General features: G+C 34.4%; 3 protein-coding genes across 3 annotated transcripts; 2 read left to right on the top strand and 1 right to left on the bottom strand.

Annotated features, from left to right (window-relative positions):
* Positions 1 to 1,064: 1,064 nt before the first annotated feature.
* Positions 1,065 to 6,133, top strand: LOC133192093 (elongation factor Ts-like). The gene is made up of 7 exons (XM_061327946.1): positions 1,065 to 1,186; positions 1,879 to 2,042; positions 2,377 to 2,505; positions 2,690 to 2,794; positions 3,023 to 3,191; positions 3,670 to 3,780; positions 4,954 to 6,133. Exons 1-7 carry the CDS (start codon positions 1,180 to 1,182, stop codon positions 5,574 to 5,576), a joined length of 1,308 nt encoding a protein of 435 aa, XP_061183930.1. The 5' UTR covers positions 1,065 to 1,179; the 3' UTR covers positions 5,577 to 6,133.
* Positions 6,134 to 8,075: 1,942 nt separating this feature from the next.
* On the top strand, positions 8,076 to 8,840 carry LOC133192928 (keratin, type I cytoskeletal 24-like). The gene has a single exon (XM_061328931.1). It carries the CDS (start codon positions 8,076 to 8,078, stop codon positions 8,838 to 8,840), a length of 765 nt encoding a protein of 254 aa, XP_061184915.1.
* Positions 8,841 to 12,919: 4,079 nt separating this feature from the next.
* On the bottom strand, positions 12,920 to 20,790 carry LOC133192680 (zinc finger protein 16-like). Its single transcript, XM_061328671.1, has 4 exons — positions 20,619 to 20,790; positions 15,339 to 15,389; positions 13,425 to 13,910; positions 12,920 to 13,123 (listed from the first exon to the last, which is right to left on the bottom strand). The coding sequence occupies exons 1-4, from the start codon at positions 20,710 to 20,712 to the stop codon at positions 12,945 to 12,947; spliced, it is 810 nt and encodes a 269-aa protein (XP_061184655.1). The 5' UTR covers positions 20,713 to 20,790; the 3' UTR covers positions 12,920 to 12,944.
* Between the last annotated feature and the right edge of the window lie 1,799 nt (positions 20,791 to 22,589).

Raw genomic sequence — 22,589 nt, 5'->3', positions numbered from 1 at the left:
TGATCGATTTTATTTTGGGACAACCAATGAGAAATCGGGATCTAGGGGAGCGGATCGTTTAGGATATCCCTTATTTTAAGCATAAATATCACTGTTTATGAAAAAAATATCACATGGGATGCTTTTATTTATCGATGTTTAGTGATATCATACAACACAAACATTTATCAACACCGACATTTACTTTATCAAGTGCTTCTAAAATTCAAGCGCAAGTCTCTGTACATCACGCGAGAACTGTCATGGCTGCTGAAGAGAACGACTGGTAAACATGCAGATTTCTTTTACTTGGTTTTCGCGTATAAAGGGCTATGATGTTGATAGTGAATAAAATTCTGTCTTATTGGAAGTAAGTTGAATGCAAAAACAATTTATTTTGCCTGCAGTCGCCCGTATCTAAAAAATATATTTGCACCATTACGGAGATGCAGTGGAATTGTAGCTCTCTCCTGAAAATATCAGATTAAAAAAAATCGGAGAGGGCTACATTATTGCAGCTAGATATCACCGAAATGCCTACAGATAAAATTATTTTGAAATTATATACAGAAACTGCAAATAATTCTACATTTTATGGTGTTTTAGTCCTATGAATGAATAACAAATAACACTGCAATCATACATTTGTATTTCAGAAAATGAAATATATAGTGTAAAAATAAAATTACGACTCACTTATGGCCAAGTACTGTAGCTATAAAGTTCGCCAGAATCTTACTGATGATAATCAAAGTGAAACCTTGAATGTTACTGGTGGGTGGTTGGGGGCCGAGGTTGTAAAGGAACACGGAGGAAAGCAAATACGCGAAACTCTATCTGCAGAAAGTGTAGATATTGAACTACTTATTTTATTCAAAAATGCATGTTAAACGTAAAATATCTGTATTACAGAAAAAACTCTCTCTCTCTCTCTCTCTGCAAAAATAAACACCCGGACCCCCCCCCCCCCCCTCCCTTCTGGATCCGCACAACAGCAGTTCGAGAAGATTCCGTATTTGAACAGTCCGCTATCGTTTTGACATTTAGTCACACCGGAAAAGCATGATGTCCATGACCTGCCCGAGTCTGGATCATGGATGCAGTTTTAGTTTACCAAACTCTAGAATAGCATTTTACAAGGCTTTTAAGGATCGGTTATTCGGTAAATCGGGTCTTACAGTATAAGAGAAATAAAGCAAAATGGGGCGTAAGTAAATACAAAGATTACAAGTAGTACCAATAGGTTTTATTCTGTATTTGTATTGAGAGGAAATTCGAAATGATTTACAACATGGTGCAGTGGGTTGGGGGTTGCACAACAGTATTAAATCTTGCTATATATTCTTACCAAATTTGCGCAACTTTGAATAGGTGATCTTAATTTAAAACAAACTTTTGAGAGGTTTCCTTTTCAGATCTTGTAAAATAATTCTTTAATAAAGATTTTAGGACCAAAAAGTACATAGTCATCCAGCAAGGTTCGCAAGTTTGTTTCGGTCGAAGTCGAGCAGGTGCTTGAAAATCAAGTTAAGGACCTAATCACTCCCCACTCCAATAAAGTATATAGAAAAATCAGCACGCCTTCAATTATAATGAATCTGATCAATACAGGAAGTTTACATATAGTTTTTCATCTCATAAAAAAATTCAGCTCCAGTCTCATGCCAAAATGCCCGAATCGGGAGGGGTGATTCAGCCATGTTTTGACATGAACCTCAACTGAAATACTGTTATGACACCTGTAGTCTCTTTCAACCAGACGCTCGGCTGTCTCCGTTAACTCCGACCAGCAGAATCTCTCTGGCCTCAGACTCTAACTTTCAATAACCCTGTAATATTTTAAGCAATGGAACATTTTACTTATTTTTTTTAAAACTGAAGTATTGGTTTCATTGGCAGGTTTTTTAGCGTCATCTTTAAATTTACTGTGGAAAGGCTTCCCTAGGAATTACAGTGTTGGACAAGCAAGTAAGAGTAACCTAAGTCAACTACGAAAAAGAACTGGGGTACCACTGAAGAACTGCAGAGAAGCACTTGAAAAATTCAATAATAATTTAGAGGAGGTATGATTTCTGCTTTATCTTTATAAGGAAAATATTGCAGTCAAATATTCAGTATGTAATTGCCTAAAATCTTCAAATGGCTATGAAACATAGCATATTTGGTTAATGTATCCAGCCATCCAGTACATACACATACACAATGAATTCTTTGCAAATAGTTTTGAAATACTTAGGACTCTTTACTTTCAATAAAAGTATTACTGTCCTGGAAGATTTGTGCAGGGCTACTGTTATATGAGTTTGATGGTAATGTCTTTTTCTGCATTGTTTAGGCAGAAAAATGGTTGATAGAAGGAGTTTAATGGTAATGTCTTTTTTTTTTTGCATTGTTTAGGCAGAAAAGTGGTTGATAGAAGAAGCACAGAAACAGGGCTGGGCCCGGGCAGACAAGCTACAGTCACGTTCCATGTCACAAGGACTGGTGGGGCTAATACAGTCCAGAACAGGGGCCACAATGATTGAGGTATGGTCAGTACTTAAGATTTAAAGACAGGTTTTGCCAAAGAATACAATTTACAGAGTTTCCTGTGATTCTTTGAAATGTCAAACTTTTCAACCCATTTATTGTTTGTCCTATTTGTAGACTTCAGCCAAAGTATTTTGAAAGTCAATTTACATTGAATTAATGAGAATAAGTTCTGTTTTAGGTGAATTGTGAGACAGATTTTGTGGCTAGAAATGAAAAATTTAAAGACTTGGTGTACCGCCTAACAGTAGCCTGTCACAGCAATCTTCAAAAGGATACATATAAAGTATGCATTTACAGTACTTTGATCAAAAGGCATTGCACCAAACGTAAAAATGTTGAAAATATCACTCTTAAATGTCAACTCTGAAATCTTTCATGTTTTATATATGATAGAAGGATATAAAATTTTCCAGAAATAACAAACTCTTTAAATAGTAAACATCAGTAAATTGATTCACACTGGATCCCTGTAGGTAGTTTAGAATTATTTTGTGATTTGTGTAATTTTCAGAAATCATTACAACAAGAAGAAGTAAATAGCTTACCCAGTGAGAACAGAAAGCTGTCTGACATAGTCGCTCTGGAAGTCGGTGCAATTGGTGAGAATATGAAACTGAGACGAGCCGTTTTCCTTCCCAGTTCAGAGGGACAGTATGTCAATTCTTATGTTCACAATTCTGGTAAGCTTCTTTCTCATCTACAGATAATTCCGCCATACACAAGTTCTGTATATGTATGTTATTGTAATGTTCTGAGTGATTTTCAGAAACCAGTAGTAAATTCCAAACTGTCAGTATGCAATTATACATTTCTGCTCTTCTTTGACCATTTTAGAGTTCCTATTATCATTTCTGAGGATTCATATAGGACTTTGGCAGTTTTAATATTCTATTCAGGAATAAATCCATGTATTTTTGTAACAGAGTTTTTTTTGTAATGAAATGAAAAATGAGTATTGCAAAGATTAATTTAATTACAACTGAACTCTCAGTACAAGTATTGTTTTCCTAAAAATTGTTTGAATGAACAAAAGGGGTGTAACTCTTCTGTGATTGTTTTGGAAGATGATATTGAAAATGTACAATAATGGTTTAAAAAAAGTGATGAGTTGAGTCTTGAAGACAACTGAACTCTTAATTTTTAAAAAATACATTTCAGATAAGAAAGTGGTCATTAAAGACTGTCACTTGGGAAGATATGGAGTGATTCTGAGTGTAGAGAAGACTGCAGGAACGGAAACAACAGAGTCTGTGGAAGCCATTACAACAGGTCTATGTCAGCATATCATTGCTTCTTCTCCCACTAGTATAGGGGCCCTCACAGACAAACCCTCAATAAATAAACAGGAAGAGACCAAGTTATTGTTTCAGGAGTATGCCCTTGATGAAGATGTGATGGTCAAAGACATTTTGGAGGAGAATGGTTTAACTGTGACTGATTTCGTTCGATATGAATGTGGCGAAGAATTGCCTGATGAAAATGTTTGAATGATGCAATGGAAATTTTGTTAATGTTGTCACAGAATGTTTGGAAAAATAATTATAAAATTAAATTTGTACTAGTTGAGGTTATGCTTGTGTGGAAAAGATAAAATAGGAGTTCACTAGCTTTATGAGATAAACCTTTAACTATGATTTGTATCTATGCCTGAATCAAATTACATTATCAAAACAAATATAAATAGTATATGATGAGACACCAGACATAAGAATTTTTTTCTAGATACACTGTTACATGATAACTGCAGCATGTACTTAAACCTATTAAACAATACGTTTTATTTTCATTAGTGAACTCTTCAAAATTAGAGGCGCATTTGGTTGTCTGACTGGGACAGCATGGCGTTGCGGATAATATAAAACATGCCAATCTCAATCAAATTTTAAATGTTAAATGTATTTGTCATTCCAATTAAAGAATAGAAGAACTAAAAGACATATGTAAGAGAGTGAGAACCCTAAATTTATCATCCATTAATAAAAAAATACAACATTTCCAAGGCAAGTGTATTGTATTTAGATGTACCATACGATAAATAGATACATACGATCAACAATAGATATAAATTGATATCGTTTTCATTCCTACTCTTGATGTATATAAAGTCCACAACAATAAAATATTTCATTTGCATTTTCTTAGGATTTGGTCATCGACATGCAACATATTGTTTACATGTTTATGTTGCATTTGTCCGAGAAATCCCGCGAGATTTGTATGTTTTCTGACTTTTTAACAAAAGAGCGCACTAAGAAGTATAACTCTTCCATAGTGGAAATAGAAGTATTCAAAAGATTTGATCAAATCTGAAGAATTTTTTCAATGATTTTGGAGTATTTTTTTTATAATGCAAAAATTGGTACATGCATTAATGTTATGTATATGATTATGTATACCAAAATAGAAATTATCAGGGGGTAAGAGGAACTTTACTTTTGGTAGATCTTGCTGTGACAGGATGGAATACTCCTCCTTTTTCAACTGAGAGACAAAAGAAATTTCTCTTCCATACTTCTATTCAACCTATGAGGAAAGATCAAACAATTGGATACAGGAGTTTTCACACCACATCATTAAGAATGAATGACAAGCTAACTCACCTTGGTTCAGATGGGAAGGCAAAAATGGTTGACGTGGGAGCCAAAGATGAAACTGTAAGGACTGCTGTGGCCTGTGCTTCTATCTCTCTGGGAAAGAAGGCCTTTTCATTGGTAGAAGCAAACAAAACAAAGAAAGGGGATGTGCTCTCTGTTGCTCAGTTAGCAGGAATAATGGCTGCTAAAAGGACAAGCGAGCTCATACCTCTTTGTCATAACATCGGACTGAGTAAATTGTCAGTTGATCTGAGTCTACAGAGGGATTCTTACTCTGTGTATATTGAATGTGAGGCAAAAGCAGTTGGGAAGACTGGAGTTGAAATGGAAGCCATAACCGGGGCCTCAGTGGCAGCCATTACTGTATATGATATGTGCAAAGCAGTTAACAAGGAGATGGTCATTTCTAACATTAGACTCCTCAGTAAAACAGGGGGTAAAAGTGGGGAATACAAGTTTGATCAGTGTTGATCCAAAAATAGGTTGTAATTTTATACGTAAAGTGAAGTTGTGACTATAAATATCTTTGTGTGACCACATACTAAACGAAATTGAAAGTACTTCTAGCACATACATGTACCTCTGCAAAACTTGAATTTTCAGGTCGTCTCTTGGATAAGCTCTCTCCAGTACTTGAAAAAAACTTTAAAGGCTGATCCACGTCAAAATATTAGTTGCTCTGTGGACAGACAGACGTGGAAGGGGATGTCAAACAAAATATTTAACTAAGCTCAAAGTGAAAGGGGGTTCCCACACTGAAAATACTATTGTAAACTACGCTCATATAAATTATAGTAACTCATAGTTTTGCAGTTTGTAAGTATCGTTCAGCATTTTGTTAAGAAGAAATCGGATTCAGATGAACCATATGCCTTGATTGTCAAGTTGAATTTTTTTTAAAGCTGATCTACTACATTTTTATCTTATCTGAATTAAACTTTGTAACGAAAACTTTGTGATCAAATAAACATTGGAACGTATTTTATCAATTTTACTGATATTATTGCTGCTGAAAAGCAGCAATCTTACAGAGGGAGGACAATATAATAGTTATGAAATCTCTCTGGTAATTTAATTGATATTAAGATGCAACAACTTTTAAAAGAGTTGCATGTACATGTATTTGTAAAATTAAAAGTATTAATAACTACTACTTTACTTATTTGTTTGAACAGTTACTCGATAATAATTCAGAAGAAAAATACAATTATATCTACTATACGCGAAATATTACAATAAGGAGACTGTTGTTTGTGCACAAGGTTTATTGACATTTGGAAAAGAGAGATAACTCTTCACTGAGAAAAATCCATGACTTTATCGCTCTCGGTTGTAAAACCCACATTGCAAAATATGTATTCCTTCTAACACCGTATGGATGTAAGATCATCGTCTCAAGCCACGGTATAGATTTCCCATATTTACCTAACTCTCTCCAGAATGGAAGGGTATCGTACATTTTGACCGTGATTCGCAATGACGATGTAAAATGTAATTCACGATGAACTACATGTAGCAGCAGAACATATATGACGTACATGTACATGACACTTGTTACAAATATTTTTTAGGAGATATTTTTCTCCGTTATATTCTTTGTCAGTGTTTCGTTTTTTTTTTTTTTTTTTTTTTTTTTTTTTTTTTTTTTTATCATCTGCAACAACAAAAAAGCATATATTACTGGAAACGCTCAGTCATATAATCTTTTTGAGGAGGAACACGTCCGCTTAGGAAGTGTACATCTTTGTAAAAATGTTTAGCAAGACAGTCGCTTTATGACGACTTCTAAAGAAACAAAAGGATACATGTAATAACGTCTCCATTTTCATCTTTTCCTCTGGCTCCAAGGGAACAGAAATGGGGAAAAAGTCCATTTTATAAAATGGAACATCATTGCGTTACCCCCAGATAATATCAAAGTATAGGTTGTATTTAAGGACCCTCCATTCACTGCACACTAAAGAATTCTAATTCTGTCGTATTTTTATAAAGCTAGAATGATCCGTTCTTAGATCTTGAATAAATTAATATCTATATTGTATTAGTAAATTTTAATCCAATCAAGCATTTTTAGCATTTTATCAGGCCGAGATAAATTTATTGAGCACTTTATTTGCATGCATGTATTTTCCCACTGAAGTGAGCAACATCAATTTTTGTTCATCAATGCTTCGTTGTCTTTTTGAACATTTAAATGGTACCTGTGTTGAAAATGTAAAAAAAAAAAAAAATGTTCAATAATACACCTTTATAGATATAATGTCCAGAAAAATATTTCATTGACAAGAGGATCCATAATGAGAAAAAAAATGCGCATGAATGTAAGAAACACAATGCTTGTATTTATGTGCAATTTTTATTTTTGTGGTACATGTTTAACCGTTTGAAAATTTGCGTATCAATTTCGCAGTAGTTAAAATGCATCTTTATTTTGCAGTTCAGTAAAACTGAACAGCGAAACAGAGGGCACGGCGAACGACTTTAATTAACATGTCGCTGACCATGTAAAACGGTTGATTTTATTACATGTACTTGCGTCAACGAATGCTTCTCTAGACACTCAGCTCATTGTCTCGACTGACCAGTTGTTTTTAGTCGCTAATCATGTCATAATTCCTACTTAACCCACTTGTCATTGCAGGTCATGCACAGTTTCAAATCATAAAACGCATGTAATTGTTACGCAACAACATGACGGGTCAAGACGAGGAACCCGAAGGGTGAAATTCTATACAATACCATCATTTTTATTTAAATAAACAACACAAAGTTTTAATTTTCTATTTAATATTACCTTATTGTGTAATAGAAAATTTGACCCTTAAAGAAACTCTTTAAAAAATAACATTTTGGACCGTAGGAAAATTAGGATTTTATTCGAGTTTTTTGTCCCCTGTTGAGGCCAGAGTATAAAATAGTTGAACCTTTCTTCAAAGAAACACTTTTGGTTCGTCGACTTAGGTAGTTACTATGAAATTGTCAGTGCTAGCTTTTTGTAGTTTAGTTGGAACAGCCCTTTGTCAAGTTACAAGACAAGGCTTTGGTGGAAGTGCCGGAGTTCCAGTCGGAATAAATTTGCAAAATGGACTGAATGGATTTGGAGGCATAAATGGATTCATCGACTTTGACATTGACCATCCATTATCAGACGTTGATAGTTCAGTTCTTGCTGCCCAGCGGTTCATGGGCTCAGGAGCTTCAGGAGTTTTTGGACAACAGGGAATGATGGGACAACAGTCTTTCGGAGGATCTCAAGGATTTACAGGACAGCAAGGATTAGGGGGACATCAAGACTTTGGTGGACAACAAGGACTATCAGGGTCTGTGTCAGGTGGTAGCCAACGGTGGAACGACGGACAACGGGGTCAGTTTTCCAGCGGAGGCCAGCTAAATTCGAGGGCTGACTTTAACTCTAGAGACTCCCTTTTAGCATCTTCCCGCAGAAACAGTGCAGATTCACTCTCTTTAACGGACCTAGGGAACAGGTCAGGAAGCAGAACATCAAATAGAAATGGTCTCATAATCGAACAATCCCAGTTTTCTTCCAACAGCAGAAATGATTTGCGTCCAGTTAGCCGTACCAGTTTTTCCCGTTCCAACGTACGCCTCCCACAAAGATCTACCGTCGAATCCAGAAGGAGTAACTTCGGTTCCCGAAACCTCGGAACATCTCGCAGAATCTCTCTAGGATCTCGTAATGTCCGCCAAATTCCACAGAGAGGAATGTTCCGATGAAGAAACAATTAGTTATTCAGACTTCAGTCATATTTTTGACAAAGGAAGAAAGAACTCTATTCTAAAAGAGTTGCAGGTAGACAAACGAACTTTTTTGCATTTCATCCGTTTGAAAACATACATGCAACTAGAACCACGTCTCCTTATTTATTGTACAGATTTATATCCCGCTGAGACCTCTCACCGATATCTTTCATTAGTATGAGGGGAGCATACGATAAATTATTAATTTTGCAATTTGAATATAATTAATGTATTATTTCAAGTTGTTTAAACTCAAGATAAAAATCGATCGTGTCACTTCCAATACCCAGTGTGTCTCGTTTTCAGTTTTCATGATCTTTATGCTTATAATAGCCATATTTATCACAGTGTACCTATGTAGACAAATATTTATTATGTGTTATTTATTAGTTTATTTATTATGGTACTATGTTTTATGCTTCATTTCTTTGAAGTAAAGTATTCTTAAAATGATGATTTTTTTTCTTTCTTTCTTTTGTTTAAATCTCGAGAGAAATCTTGCGCAACAATGAACCACTGTTAATATGAAATGAAATATATGGTGATAACGAACAGTGTTCAAGCTCAAAAGTCCATAAAACAATACAAAAATAGGAGCAGAGCAAACAAGGACCTCCAAACATCAGAGGTGGGATCAGGTGCTATGGAGGAGTGAGCATCCCCTGCCGACCGGTCACACCCGCCGTGTGCTCCTTGTCATGATCGGGAAATAACGGAAAAATCCGTCGACAATTCAGTGTGTAAATAATGGCTTAACAATTAGTATGAAAAACGTCAGTCAGCATTTGACTCAATGATAAATTGTATTTGCTGACAAGGTCATTGTATCGACCATAGAACTTACGAAATGATGACTTTAAACGAGACAGCTGATATTCTTGTCTCATCAACTTATTTGTCAATAATTTACCTCGTTTTAGAAATTTAGAAATTAGAAAGTGATTCTCAATGTGGCACAGGCATTTATTCTTATGAAATTAGAAACAACAAAACGACAGAACTTATAACTGCATTTAGTATATACGAAAAGTTAGAAAATTAGAGAGTAAAAAAAAAATAGAAGGCAGTAAAATAACAATTCATCTTTTTTCTTCTTCTTCTTCAAAAATAATAAACTTATTTGTGTCTCCAGTTGCCCATCTCTCGAACAAAAGAATGTTTCCGAAAATTATTTTTTTCCCGTTTCTTGAAAGTTTCTCGATAGATTTTTTCCGACGGGCATCGATATGGGTGTAAATATTCAGAGTCTAGCCGCAGTCCTTATAGGTTGTATTTATAACATACAATTTGTATGATTGATATCGTTGCTATTAACTTTGAGTATTTTAGTATTTTTCTCATCTATAAATTAAAAATGAATGCATTACACTGTCTGATTTGTGCGTTAATTTTTAATGACTGATCTAATCAAGATAGTATATTTTATTTGAGGATACTTTCGTTTCTGCAATCAATAACAAGCAATCCATAAGACTCAAAAGGTGTATTATTTTCTGTGTTAACCTGTAATTAAATTTTTTGGAATAGGGGCTCTGCACTTTTTAAAATCATCCACTTGCACATTATAATTTTTTTCCGGCAATGTCCTGTCTAAATGTAACAATATAAGCCATTCTGTAGAGTAAAACGCTTTATTTTTCAATAAATGTTTAATTATACACATTAATAGCAATTATTAAATAATGATTAATTAGACATGTTTTGTGATAATAACACTTTATGATAATAAACATGTTGATAAATAGATACATAGCATGTATTGATCTGCAACATTTGCTCCTGATAGATTGTAGGTACAACTAGAGGTACTGTGAGCATACCCCGCTCCCATATAAGTATAATCGCAAAGTCAATTTTTGCGATGGGAAATCCCAAATACCCGTTCGATCAGAACATAAAATAAGAGGTGCACAAATTCAATGGCACTTTGTGATCAAGATTCTGTGAAAGTCTCATTAATTTTCATTCAGTGATATAGGAGGAGTTAGGGATATGAGATTGGTAACCCCCCCCCCCCCCCATATTATGGGGAGAGTGTCCATATTTTGCTATGGGAAAACCAAACAGTTTCTCCGATTGAAACGTAAAATAGGAGGTCATAGTGGCACTATGAGTAAAGATTCTGTGAAAGTCTCTTTAAATTTTATACAGTGGCATAGGAGGAGTTGCGGATAAAAGATGGGTACCGCTGACATTATAGGGAGAATGGCAGTGTTCATGTTTTGCTATACGAAACCCCAAATATGTGCCCCATCAAGACGTAAAATAGGCAATGTACAATGCCAACATGTAATAAAAATTCGGTGAAAGTTTCACAAAATTGCATTCAGTGGTGTAGGGGGATTTGTAGATAAGGATGGCTAACCCCACTGTTACTGACCTACAGACGGACACCCCATCACTATACCCCCCCCCCCCCGCCTCTTTTTCGGAAATAATTCAGTATAATTGACAAATTCTGATAAATTCATTATGTGTACATGTATCAAGGAATATCATGTAGTTATTCTAAATTTATTGAAGTTATTAAGTAGTCGATATAAATTAAGAATTTAATATCTGGACTAAAATATGAACGACTAACACACACACAAAAAAATGATAATCATGTGTATCCATCTGGGTTTTTTCCTTTATTTTTAAAAATATCAATTATATTTTCCCTCAAACTTGTCAATAGAATTATAGGGGTGAGAGCAAAAAGGTAGAATTTTGAACATCATAGAAAGTTTACAATTTCTCAGTATTTCAGAATTTGACCATTTGCTTCATTTACAATCATTTTTTTTTTGTTTATGTTTGTATCATCTGTCATTGGGGTCAGTAAAAAAAAATGAAAGAAAAAAAAATTAAAAAAGATCAACCTTAGAACCTTTGATAAAGGAAACACTTGCCTCAATCACAACCAGAACCACTGAGAAAATACAGATCGCAAAGTACAATAGTATCGAGAGGGGTTTAATTTAGAAATCAGATAGATTCTGTCTCCAAGGACGCTTTGAAGCAAAATGAATATCTATACGCTTTTATGGGTATTTGTCATGCTTAATTATTCAGTTCCCACAAGACGCTGGCGTCTCATAGGGTGTCAAAATGTTGTTATAAATGAATAATTCGAGACATGGTTAGCTTAAAATCTAGATATCTATTGACAAAACATTTGCATAAAAGTTCTGGAAGGGATTTGAGAGTAAATAGCTTTAGTGGCCTCAGTACTCAACTGATCTGATTTAAACACAATTCAGATCTTTAAGCAAAATTAGCTAATATATTGTTCAATATTATTATTTCAAAATCATTCTTTTAATTCCAGTAAAGAGACTTAGAAATAAAACACAACCTTACAGCCCAAGATGTACCCTGAGGAACCAGACTCCAGGAGATGAACTATAAGGCTCGTGGGATTAACAGTGATATTACTAATCTGAATAAATCAGGATTTGGCGCTAGTTTCATATTGATATATTGCCATCAGTTGTAATAAATGTTTGTTTAAGATTAACAATGTTTAAGGCTGCATCGACTAGTTTTGTTTGTTTATTTTTTTTTTATATTAGATCCCCATGAATTATTACAAACCAATAACTTATTTTATGTAGAGTTTTATCGCAGGTTTTGGGTCAAAATAAAAGTTAATTATAAAGACACAGCTGTACAAAAAAAATAAACTTTTTAAAGAAACAACTGTACAAAATAACCTTATGTCCTAACATATATTGCAAAATACAAAGTCAAAATTCGACAGTGTGACATCAAGTCCGATATAGCACAATATACAAAATAAAAATGACGAGCAAAATATCCTTCTAAAGACTTGTAACTTCAAAACTCCATAATAAAATCCTAAACAAAGTGCACCAATTATTAAACTACGTCTCTTGTCAACGCATCAGTACTCAAATACTCAGTGTTAACGATGGGATTATTCTTAAAACGATCATTTAGTCTATCATTTCGTTCGTTTCGTGTAAAATTCAGTAGTGATCAGCTAAAACAGATATTATCAATTTTAAAAAAAGATAAATAAATAAAATGTATTAAAACTAAAAAGCGATGCTTGTGAATTCATTTAGAATCACGTCAGTCAGTCTTATGGTTGGTTTCGAGGTGGCGCCGAAGGTCGACCTTTCTTTGGAAGTTTCGGCCACACCTGTCACATCTGAACGGCTTGAATCCTGTATGTTTCCGGCTGTGGGTGATGAGGTTGGAGGACTGACTGAAAGCTTTCCCGCACACATTACATTTGTGTGGCTTCTCACCTAGGAACAAAGACAGAAAAACTAAATCCATGCATTAAAATGTACAAATCAGTTCGGAAATAGGAAATCATATTTTCATCAATATGATTTCTGTCCCAACTATCAACCAAGGAAAACATTTTTTTTTTAAAAGTATATTAACATACTTCCCTAAATTTCTCAAATATGAGGAAGACGTTTTCCAGATTATTAGTATGATAATATTTTCGTTGATGCATTTGAAGTATTGAATGATTTATGCATTGCAAAATTAAAAGTTTACTTCGTATTAATTGATTATTGGGTTGGTTTTGATGGCTACCTGTATGAATAAAGGTATGCTTTTTCATATCAGACTTTTGGTGAAATCGTTTGCCACAGTACTGGCATGGGTAGGGTCTGGTGTCACTATGTATCAACATGTGTGTGTTGAGGGTAGATGACCTTTTGAAGGTCTTTCCACACTCGGGACAACGAAAAGCTCTATGAAAGTCAGACACATCATGCAGAGTAGTATCTATCAGCAATTGTCGCTCCGTCCAATTTGATGACGACTGGGACGAATCTTCGTCTACTTCCATAACTGGTTGAGAGATAGAATTCTGGGAGCGGTTATCTAGGAATGGGGTAAGTAAATGACACCGGAAGCAGTTGCAGTAGTCTGTAAGTTGCCCCTCTGTCTCAAATAAGAGCAGCTGTTTGGGAATTGAGTGGAAAACATCCGAAAAGGATCGAAAATCCATCTGGCGATGTCTTCTCTCTAGAGCAGATAAGTAATGCTGTAGTAGCATTTGGAAGGTCATTGGCTCTGAAAGTTTCAAAGATCAAATTGTATTAAAATTCTTGTAAACTTGATTAAATAAACAATATCGATTTCCTATCCTGAAAACGAGAGTTTGTGAGTAAAAAATTTGCTCATTTCCTCTTTCTTACATCCTACAAATCTAAACTGGCAACTAAGTTTGTTACTTTGTTAACATCCACATAATATATGCTGTTGCAAGCGCAGTGGCGTTAATACGGTTGTCAAATGACTTACAAAAAGTAGCCATTTTCGTTTTCATATATACATACAGGTGCATGTTTATATGAGGGAAATTCTAACAACTATGAAATCCGAAGTGCATGGGACATGGACAATAACACGCAACCATTAATCTTGACACCACCGATTGAAAATATTCAATTTGCATGTTGAGGTACAACAAATTGCCCACCGTTTTGAAACACTTCGATCCCCTCGAGAAACAATAACAATCAAAAGCTTGGCGGTTTTGAGGAGCCGTAACGATTGTATCACCCTCCCCAAACGGCCGGTTCAGATGCCAAACTACAGCAAATTACATCGCCATGAGAAGCAAAATCTCGCTGCTTAATTACCCATGTGACCGGAAGTTATCGGATGTAAACCGTGTATCGGGAGTCGTGATGTAACGTTGCGAGGAAGATGTTGTCATTACATAGCATACATTGTTATAACTGTCATATCTAACGATGTAGTTATACTACATGACCAGACTAGTATAACTCCGAGGGGCGATGCTGGGCTAATTAAGTTCCCAATTAGGCAAAAAATGCGAGAAATGATGGCGAGCGACACGAAAGCTAAAGATAGATCTTGTGCGGTAGAACATTCGAATGGTCACCCCGGGAATCTTTAATTATTCACTGCCATAAAAAATGATTGAACTACCAGTCCTGTTCCTTTGATATGTTTAGTAATTTTGTTTCATCGGCATAACTTAGCAGTGCCGTATGATCCAACTGATAATGACCAGACTTTCACTGCATTCTAATCAATGCTTTCAATCTGTTCATAAGCTCTTGTCTTTTATGTAACTTAAACAGAATGAATTTCAAATTCATAAGTTAAGGGGTTTTTTGCTACCAAAGAGCAATATTCTAACTATTAAACAAAACAAATTCTGTGAAAGACTTTTTTTCTTCAGATTTGAGAGTACATGTAAGTTTTATTATTATTATAATAGTAATTTTGTCCAAATTCAGATATGCTAATTAAAACTGTGTTTTGTTAAGATGAAGAAACTGCTTTCAGTAACGATGTTTCAAATTTTCATGTTATTAAGTTATCCCCTCTCTCCATATGTTATTTAGTTCCACTCACAATGTGATTATTAAGTTGAAAACAAACAGAACTTTTCCACATAAATGTAATTTTTGTCCATTGGAATTAGATGTGTAAGAAATTCAATGCAACCCATCGGCAATGTCTTACCTTCATCTTGGTTGGCATCGTCTGCTTTTGAATTTTGTTCCTTATCTTGGACTGAAATGATAAATTTATATCAAGATATAATTATAAAAAAATATTTTTATGATTATTATGAGTATTATCTAATACTGCATATGTATGTGTTTCCCTAGCTGCTGATCTGTAGCTCACTGGTCTGAATTCATTCTTATATATATATATATATATATATATATATATATATATATATATATATATATATATATATATATATATATATATATATATATATACTGTAAATTATTATCATGATCAGTGGAATAGCTTCATGTAGGCGATGACATAACTGCCTCACAAGAAATTTGACCCCCAAAAATGTTTCAAGCACCGAAACATTTTTTCGCTGTGTCCAAGATGGGTTCGTGTATGTATACAGTACATGTGGTTATCGTGTCCTTATAATCAAGCAATATACCACCGCAATAAAGTCTCTAGCCACAAATTCGATAATTTATAAATCAGGCCCCATGACTATAAACTGAGAACAGACCTAAGTCAAATTTTCAAATCAATATAACTTTTGAAAAAAAAATGATAATGAAACAAAATTTGCAACATTTGTTAAAATTTGAATATCATACATAACTGCAAAATTTTAAGATCATATGTAAAATAGTACTAAAGATATTAAGAATCAAAATTTTGACTTAAGTCTGTTCTCAGTTTATGGTCTTGAGGCCAGTGATAATCTGTGAAGCAAGGCTGATCTCATAAATTCAATTTAAAACAAACCTGAACATGACCAACTCTATGTAACCCCTTGTAAAACTCAAACATCTTTTTGTGTCCCAGTCCAAACCCTGTTGGTCATGGTTTGAACAAGTAGTGTAGATTCAAGTTCGTCCAAGTCATGACCAAAAGGGCTTGGACAGGGACACAAAAAGATGTTTCGGTTTTACAAGGGGTTACATAGGGAATGAATGTTTAAAATTTGTTCTCCTCTGGAACAACATGGCCACAGTCATACAACCACCCCTAAGTAGTGTAGATTTTTAACATTGTTTAAATAGTAACCCGGGGATTATTTGGAGCCTCCACTGCGTCAAAAGTTTTGCAAAGATATAAGACAAATATAAGAAAAAAAAAACCTTTTCTCAAGACCAGCAGGGCTACTATTACTAAGTATTGGTATTGACATGGAAGGATCCCCGAGTATTGAGAAATTGATTTTGATCAAAGTATTGGGCCTAGGTCTAGGGGTTAAGTTAAACTTTATGAAAAAAAATTCTCCACTCTCTTGAAGGTCAGAAGGGCCACAAAAAGTCAAACTGATCTGGGCGCATCCAAATGTGGTGTAGATTGAAATTTATAACTCACTCGGGATAGGGGGTGACAACAGTAGAATGCTTTACAAAGGAATATATAGGGGAGCTCTAGAACAGTCGGACTACAGTTTATCATATGAACATGCAAGCATTCCCGTGTAATGTAGATTCATACTTCTTAAAGTCAAGGTCCCACGTGCTATTTTAGGGCCACGATAGGGAGTCAAAGATTTAGATTTGAAAATATAGAAGAAAAAATTTTCCAAAAGTTTTTCTTTAAAACAACAGGACCACATTAATCATTCTAATAAGCATGATTCCCCATTAAGTATAGAATCAAGATTGTTAAAAAAAATGATCCCAGGGATTAGGTTGAGGCCACACTTGGAGAGGGGTACTTAGAAATATATAGGAGACTAGAAATCGCTGATGAGACTGTAGCTCTCCTGGTTTGTTCTTATAATAGGGAAAGACAACAATTGCCCTGACTTGAAAAAAACTTGTATTCTTCAGTTTTCTATTTACAGAATTTAGTATCATTATGTATAATCGAAATTTGTACCTAGTTTCAATTAAAACAATCCAAAACTGTAGAAAGAAGAGCAGTTTAAAAGATTTTCACAGATAATATTTTTTTTTCAATAGACTTGGCAACACCATTCATCAAAATCTTTTACCAATGAATAGAATTATTCGCTTCTCCTGTTTCTATATTTTCAGTCATCCCTAACCACTTGGGCAGGAGGCAGGGTCGAAAGGATTCCTCGCAAGTGAGTTCTCCTCGGGTTATCAATAGAGACAAAAAGTCGACACGACACTAGGAAAGTGATTTGTTTGTCTATCTTCTGCAATTGTTGCCATGAATTCAGTTCACTCCATGAAATGAAAAAAAACACTGACCTTTGGGAAATTTAAATCATTTTCTCTTTATAAAAATGTAGTCAAGCAATTACATGTCTATACGGTGTTTTATTACATTTCTGTTTCCTGTGTATAAAATTTGTATGTTTTATTGTTTTCTATCATCCTGTCTATTTCAAAGTTACAAATGTAGACAATAAGTTTCCCCTTGGAAGTCAGTCAGATGAGTCTGCTGTCCTTTGGTTTATCAACTCTTACAAAAAGAATTTATTTCTCAAAAAAATATATATGCTGGCTGTTTAAAAATAATGAAAAGACAAATATTCATAGTTGGATTGGTCACAGCAAAGCAGTCTTTACAAGTGATTTATGGAAATCCCTGAGAGATAAACAGATTGTGTCATGACTTTACGGATTCTCCAGGGGGAGATCAGTCGAGAAAACGTGCTATTGAAGTGAACAGGAAACTACACTATATAAATTAAATATTAACAAACGCAATAATTCATATGTGAAAAAAAGAAAGGGATAATGTTTTATTCAGAAATAACTCCGAACGAACTGTACTTCGGGGAGTCTCTAGTAATTGCAGATTTGTTGTTTCAGATTGTATTTCAAATTGCATGATGGGTAATTTGTTTTGCAACGAAATGTTGTGATCATGTATAATTACTCGAAAGTCCGCTCTGCTTCAATTAACGTCATCAGTCCGCTCTGCTTCAGTTAACATCATTAGTAAGACTGATCTCTGGAGTCGTAGAAAGTGGGGTTTAAAGTGAACATTTTAAATAATAAAAATAACTCGTCAAATAATAATATCACTTTGCTGAAATATACTTGCATGAAGTGATCATGAATCTTTAAAGGCGAAAGAGAAAGGAAGAGTACTCGAACAGTTTGAAAATAATAGCTACACATCTTCTCTAGTGAAGTGATCGACACGAGGTCGTAAGCGTCTTTACGCTTCTATGAGCTCCAAAATATTTATCAACAATTCTAAAAAAAAAAAAATCAATTCTATATAGATTTCAATATCGTATTAGACTGGAAATCTAGCTAAATGGAAATCCGTGTCCGGTTTTTGGATGTTTTGCGATTTGTACTATATACTACACTACATTGCAAGCAAAAGAAATTGGTTATTACTTGTTATGAAATAATTTTCTCATGTGACTTTGAACAAAGGATTGAAAACGTAAAAGGGTTGGATGGTCAGGGAAGTGTCTTTCAAGATTTTCGTATCAAGCAAGGCCAGTGATGCTACTATAAATGATAGAACAGTCTATTTAATTAAAAGATTGAGTTTTTAATTACAAAGGTCCCAAATATTGGCCTGGCAACAATAATACACATACAGTAAAAACAATTGACTTTATTCAAAGTTATCAAATCTTATATTAAAAAATCTCGCTCGTGCGCAGAGAGAGAGTCATCTAATGTGACACCTTTTATGCCAACCAATGCACTCTAAATCATAAACAGCCAGAGTCCGAGCTAGTTTGCATAAATTAGTCACAAGTCCCATTCATATATAATGTAAAAGGTCAATTATATATTTTAGGTGAGGGAGAGAATGGTATTCAAAGTATCTTAACAAGCACAAAAATATTCTTTCTCCATCAGAAAGTCATAATTCCATTTATTCCGGGTGGGGCTGGGGCACTATATAAACTGACTACCAAAATGGTATTTCTATGGGACAAGTGGAAAGGGGGGTGGGGGTAATAGTGGGATCCCCAGTGTCCCTCCTAATCTGACCGACATGGATGTTAAAAAAAATCACATAACTGATCGATCATTTACAGGTCGTGAAGAAACACGAATGTGTTACATGCTGTAAATTTCCAAGAGCAAATGATTTATTTATTTATAAGTAAACGGCATCGATGTTTCGAGATGCGTAAATATTTCATCAACTCTTTTACTCCCTTTCGATGTTCATTTTATTTTATGCAACAATTTGATCAGGATCCAGTAGCAGATTTAATAGCAATCTGAATCAGAGGGTCTGAGATCACAGATTTTACGCTGACTTTCATGAAGAGCTTTTCATGTTTATATCTATCTCTTTTAAAGCACTTTCGAAAGCTTGAACACCCCCCCCCCCCAAAAAAAAAACAAAACAAAAAACAAAAAACAAAAAACAAAAAAAAACAAAACAAAAACAAAGTAAAACAAAACAAAAACAAACGAACAAAAATTTAGATAGTAAAACTTAGCTTCTAAACATGTGTCCTTCATAGAAGAAAGATATACAAAATATTGAGATTACATGGTTACATTTTGTAGATGCCAAATAAATGAATATGATACTGCTTGTGTTTCAGGGGAAAATTGAAAAAAAAGAGAAATTTTGCATGAAAACACTGTATTTGACGCATCAAGTCATTGTATTTGTAATGTGCGTGTGTGTTTGCATCAAACGAACAAACTTAACCTATAGTCCCCAGTACATATCAGTATGCACAATCAGATAATTAAAAGATAAAAGAAAATTAAAAGTATGGATGAAAAAAATATATACACGTAAATTTTTAATTTAAATTAAAATAACATTGTATGCAAATCTAATATCCAAATGACGTGCGCTCCGGTAAGGGTGGATTTGCTATAATTTTACCTTTGAAAAAAAGGTTGCAAACAGTGGCACAAGCAGGTCATGAAGACAGATATGAACCACCTTTTTAATGTTGCATTGTTTTTGGTATCATTACCAAGTATATTCAATTATTATTATCATTTACAAAGAAATGCAGACGGTATCATTTGGATTTTGGACATTCTTTGAAATCTCAATCTTGTTGATATTAATACGTTTCTTTCTTACTAAAATTGTTAATGAAAGATTGAAAAATAATGATAATAATAATGATATATAATAAAATTATCAAATAATAAATGATAATAATTATAGAGAAAAATTATTCAATTTATATAAATTGAAGTTATTTAAGCAGGAAAAAAAATCTTTTTAAAAAAAATCTGAAAATTCCCTTGGCTAAAAATTTGTAAATAAATAAAAGTAATAACTTAAATGACCTACGATGATCTACATGTATTGTGTATGAAAATCTGATTTCAAAAAGTAATTCAAAGTAGTTAAATAAATTAAACTTACCAGTTAAAGATGTGTTATGGGTCTCTGTTTCGCTGACAACACTTCTTGTCGGGTTCCATCGTCTAGAATTTTTTACCATAAAAGATTTCGGCATATTGCATCTATTTGGCTGAAATCTAGACACCGAAATAGGACTCCTGAGCAAGTAGCTTTGGTGCAATGCAAAGCGCCACCTTGCGTCAAGGAAGGACGGTTATTGTATTGAGCTCGAGCAACGGAATGATGCACATGGTTTGTTTGCATGGGTCTGGTATATTCACATGGGAGATTGTACAAAGTTAGCAAATAACGGTTCAAGTCGATCTGTAATCAAATATGCTCTGCGAGGAATGGAAACAATTGATATGTGATTTGCAATCATATAAAAAAAAATCGAGAAATATAGGTTGTGAATTATTAATGTCATTTTAGGTATATGCAAAATAAGTGGAAGGACCCTATCCCTACTCCAAGTATTTATTGAAAAATATGTGTAAAGGTAAACTTATTAATGTAAGCATATTATATTAAATGTATTTAAATCACTGTTGTTTTCACTTTTAAAAAATATGTTGTTTGAGAGCTTTTTACTACATGTAGTATGTTCACAGGTTAGCTTGCAGTTTCACTTTTTAAGGGGAAATCAGAAATGGTAATATACCTGTGATACGTTTAGACGAAAAGAGTTGTTGCTGATGATCATTAATTAACGATTTGACTTATTATATATACTATCAATATACTTTACCTAAAACAAACATTCTGAGAGTATTGCATTAGCAATACTAGTCCCCTACCGGCAAGTGTAATCTGGTTCCCGTTAAAAATTGAAAATGCCAATATCTACAAGCGTTTAGAAAAAATGTGCGGAAAACCAAGTGGGACAGACTGACAGACAGAAAGAGGGACAGACAGACAGACGGACGAACAGACAGACAGCTAGACAGACGGACGAACAGACTCAGAGGAAACCTATAGTCCCCTCCGGTTTCACCGGTGGGGGACTAAAACAAGATGTGTTTGTGAAACACTGATGTCCCCGTATGGCAGCTTATGGCAAAGATTAAAGTTTCTCAAATGCAAGTCAAACTCCAGGTCAAGAGATCAAAAATGTTGGTACTCAAAGAAAATCTTGTTTTGAGGAATATATCTGTGAAATGAAAGCCCTAGCTCTAACTGTTCAAAAGTTATGGAAGTTATAGCGAAGGTCTAAGTTTTTCAAAAGTAGAACGTGAATGTCAAGGTCAAATAGGACCCCAAGGGAAGGTCTTGTCACAAGTGATACACATTTTCGTGAAATGTGAAAGCCTTAGAACTTTAAAAGTAGGTTAAACTCCAAGGTCAAGGTCAATGCCAAAATTGTTGGTATCCAAAGGAAGGTCTTGTCACAAGGATTACATATGTGAAATGTGAAAGCATTCAAAAGTTATGACCAAGGTTAAAGTTTTTTAAAAGTAGGTCAAACTCCAAGGTCAAGGTCAAAGTGTTTGGTATCCAAAGAAAGGTCTTGTCACAAGGATTACATATGTGAAGTATGAAAGCCCTAGCACCAACCGTTCAAAAGTTATGGTCAACGTTAAAGTTTTTCAAAAGTAAGTAACACTCCTAGGTCAAGGTCAAAGCGGTGGATGGTATCCAAAGGAAGGTCTTGTCACAAGAAATACACCTGTGAAGTTTGAAATCCCAAGCACCGATTGTTCAAAAGTTATGGCCAAGGTTAAAGTTTCATAAAATTTTGCAAAAGTGGGTCAAACTCTAAGGTCAAGGTCAAAAGGTCAAATATGATGGTACCCAAAGAAAGGTCTTGTCACAAGGAATACACATGTGAAATATGAAAGTCTTAGCTCCAACCGATCAAAAGTTATGGGCAAGGTTAAAGTTTTTGCGGACAAACAGACAGACAGACGGACGGACAGGGCAAAAACCATATACCACGAATCTTCGATACGGGGGCATAAAAATCATGAATTAAATTGATGGAACAAGAAGATT

Source organism: Saccostrea echinata, unplaced genomic scaffold, assembly GCF_033153115.1.
Source record: "Saccostrea echinata isolate AGI-Se365-2 ecotype Australia unplaced genomic scaffold, CSIRO_AGI_Sech_v1 ptg000025l, whole genome shotgun sequence".
Classification (NCBI taxonomy): Eukaryota; Metazoa; Mollusca; class Bivalvia; order Ostreida; family Ostreidae; genus Saccostrea; species Saccostrea echinata.
The sequence above is the reverse complement of the archived record's forward strand: the minus strand, read 5'-3'. Positions and strand labels throughout refer to the sequence as shown.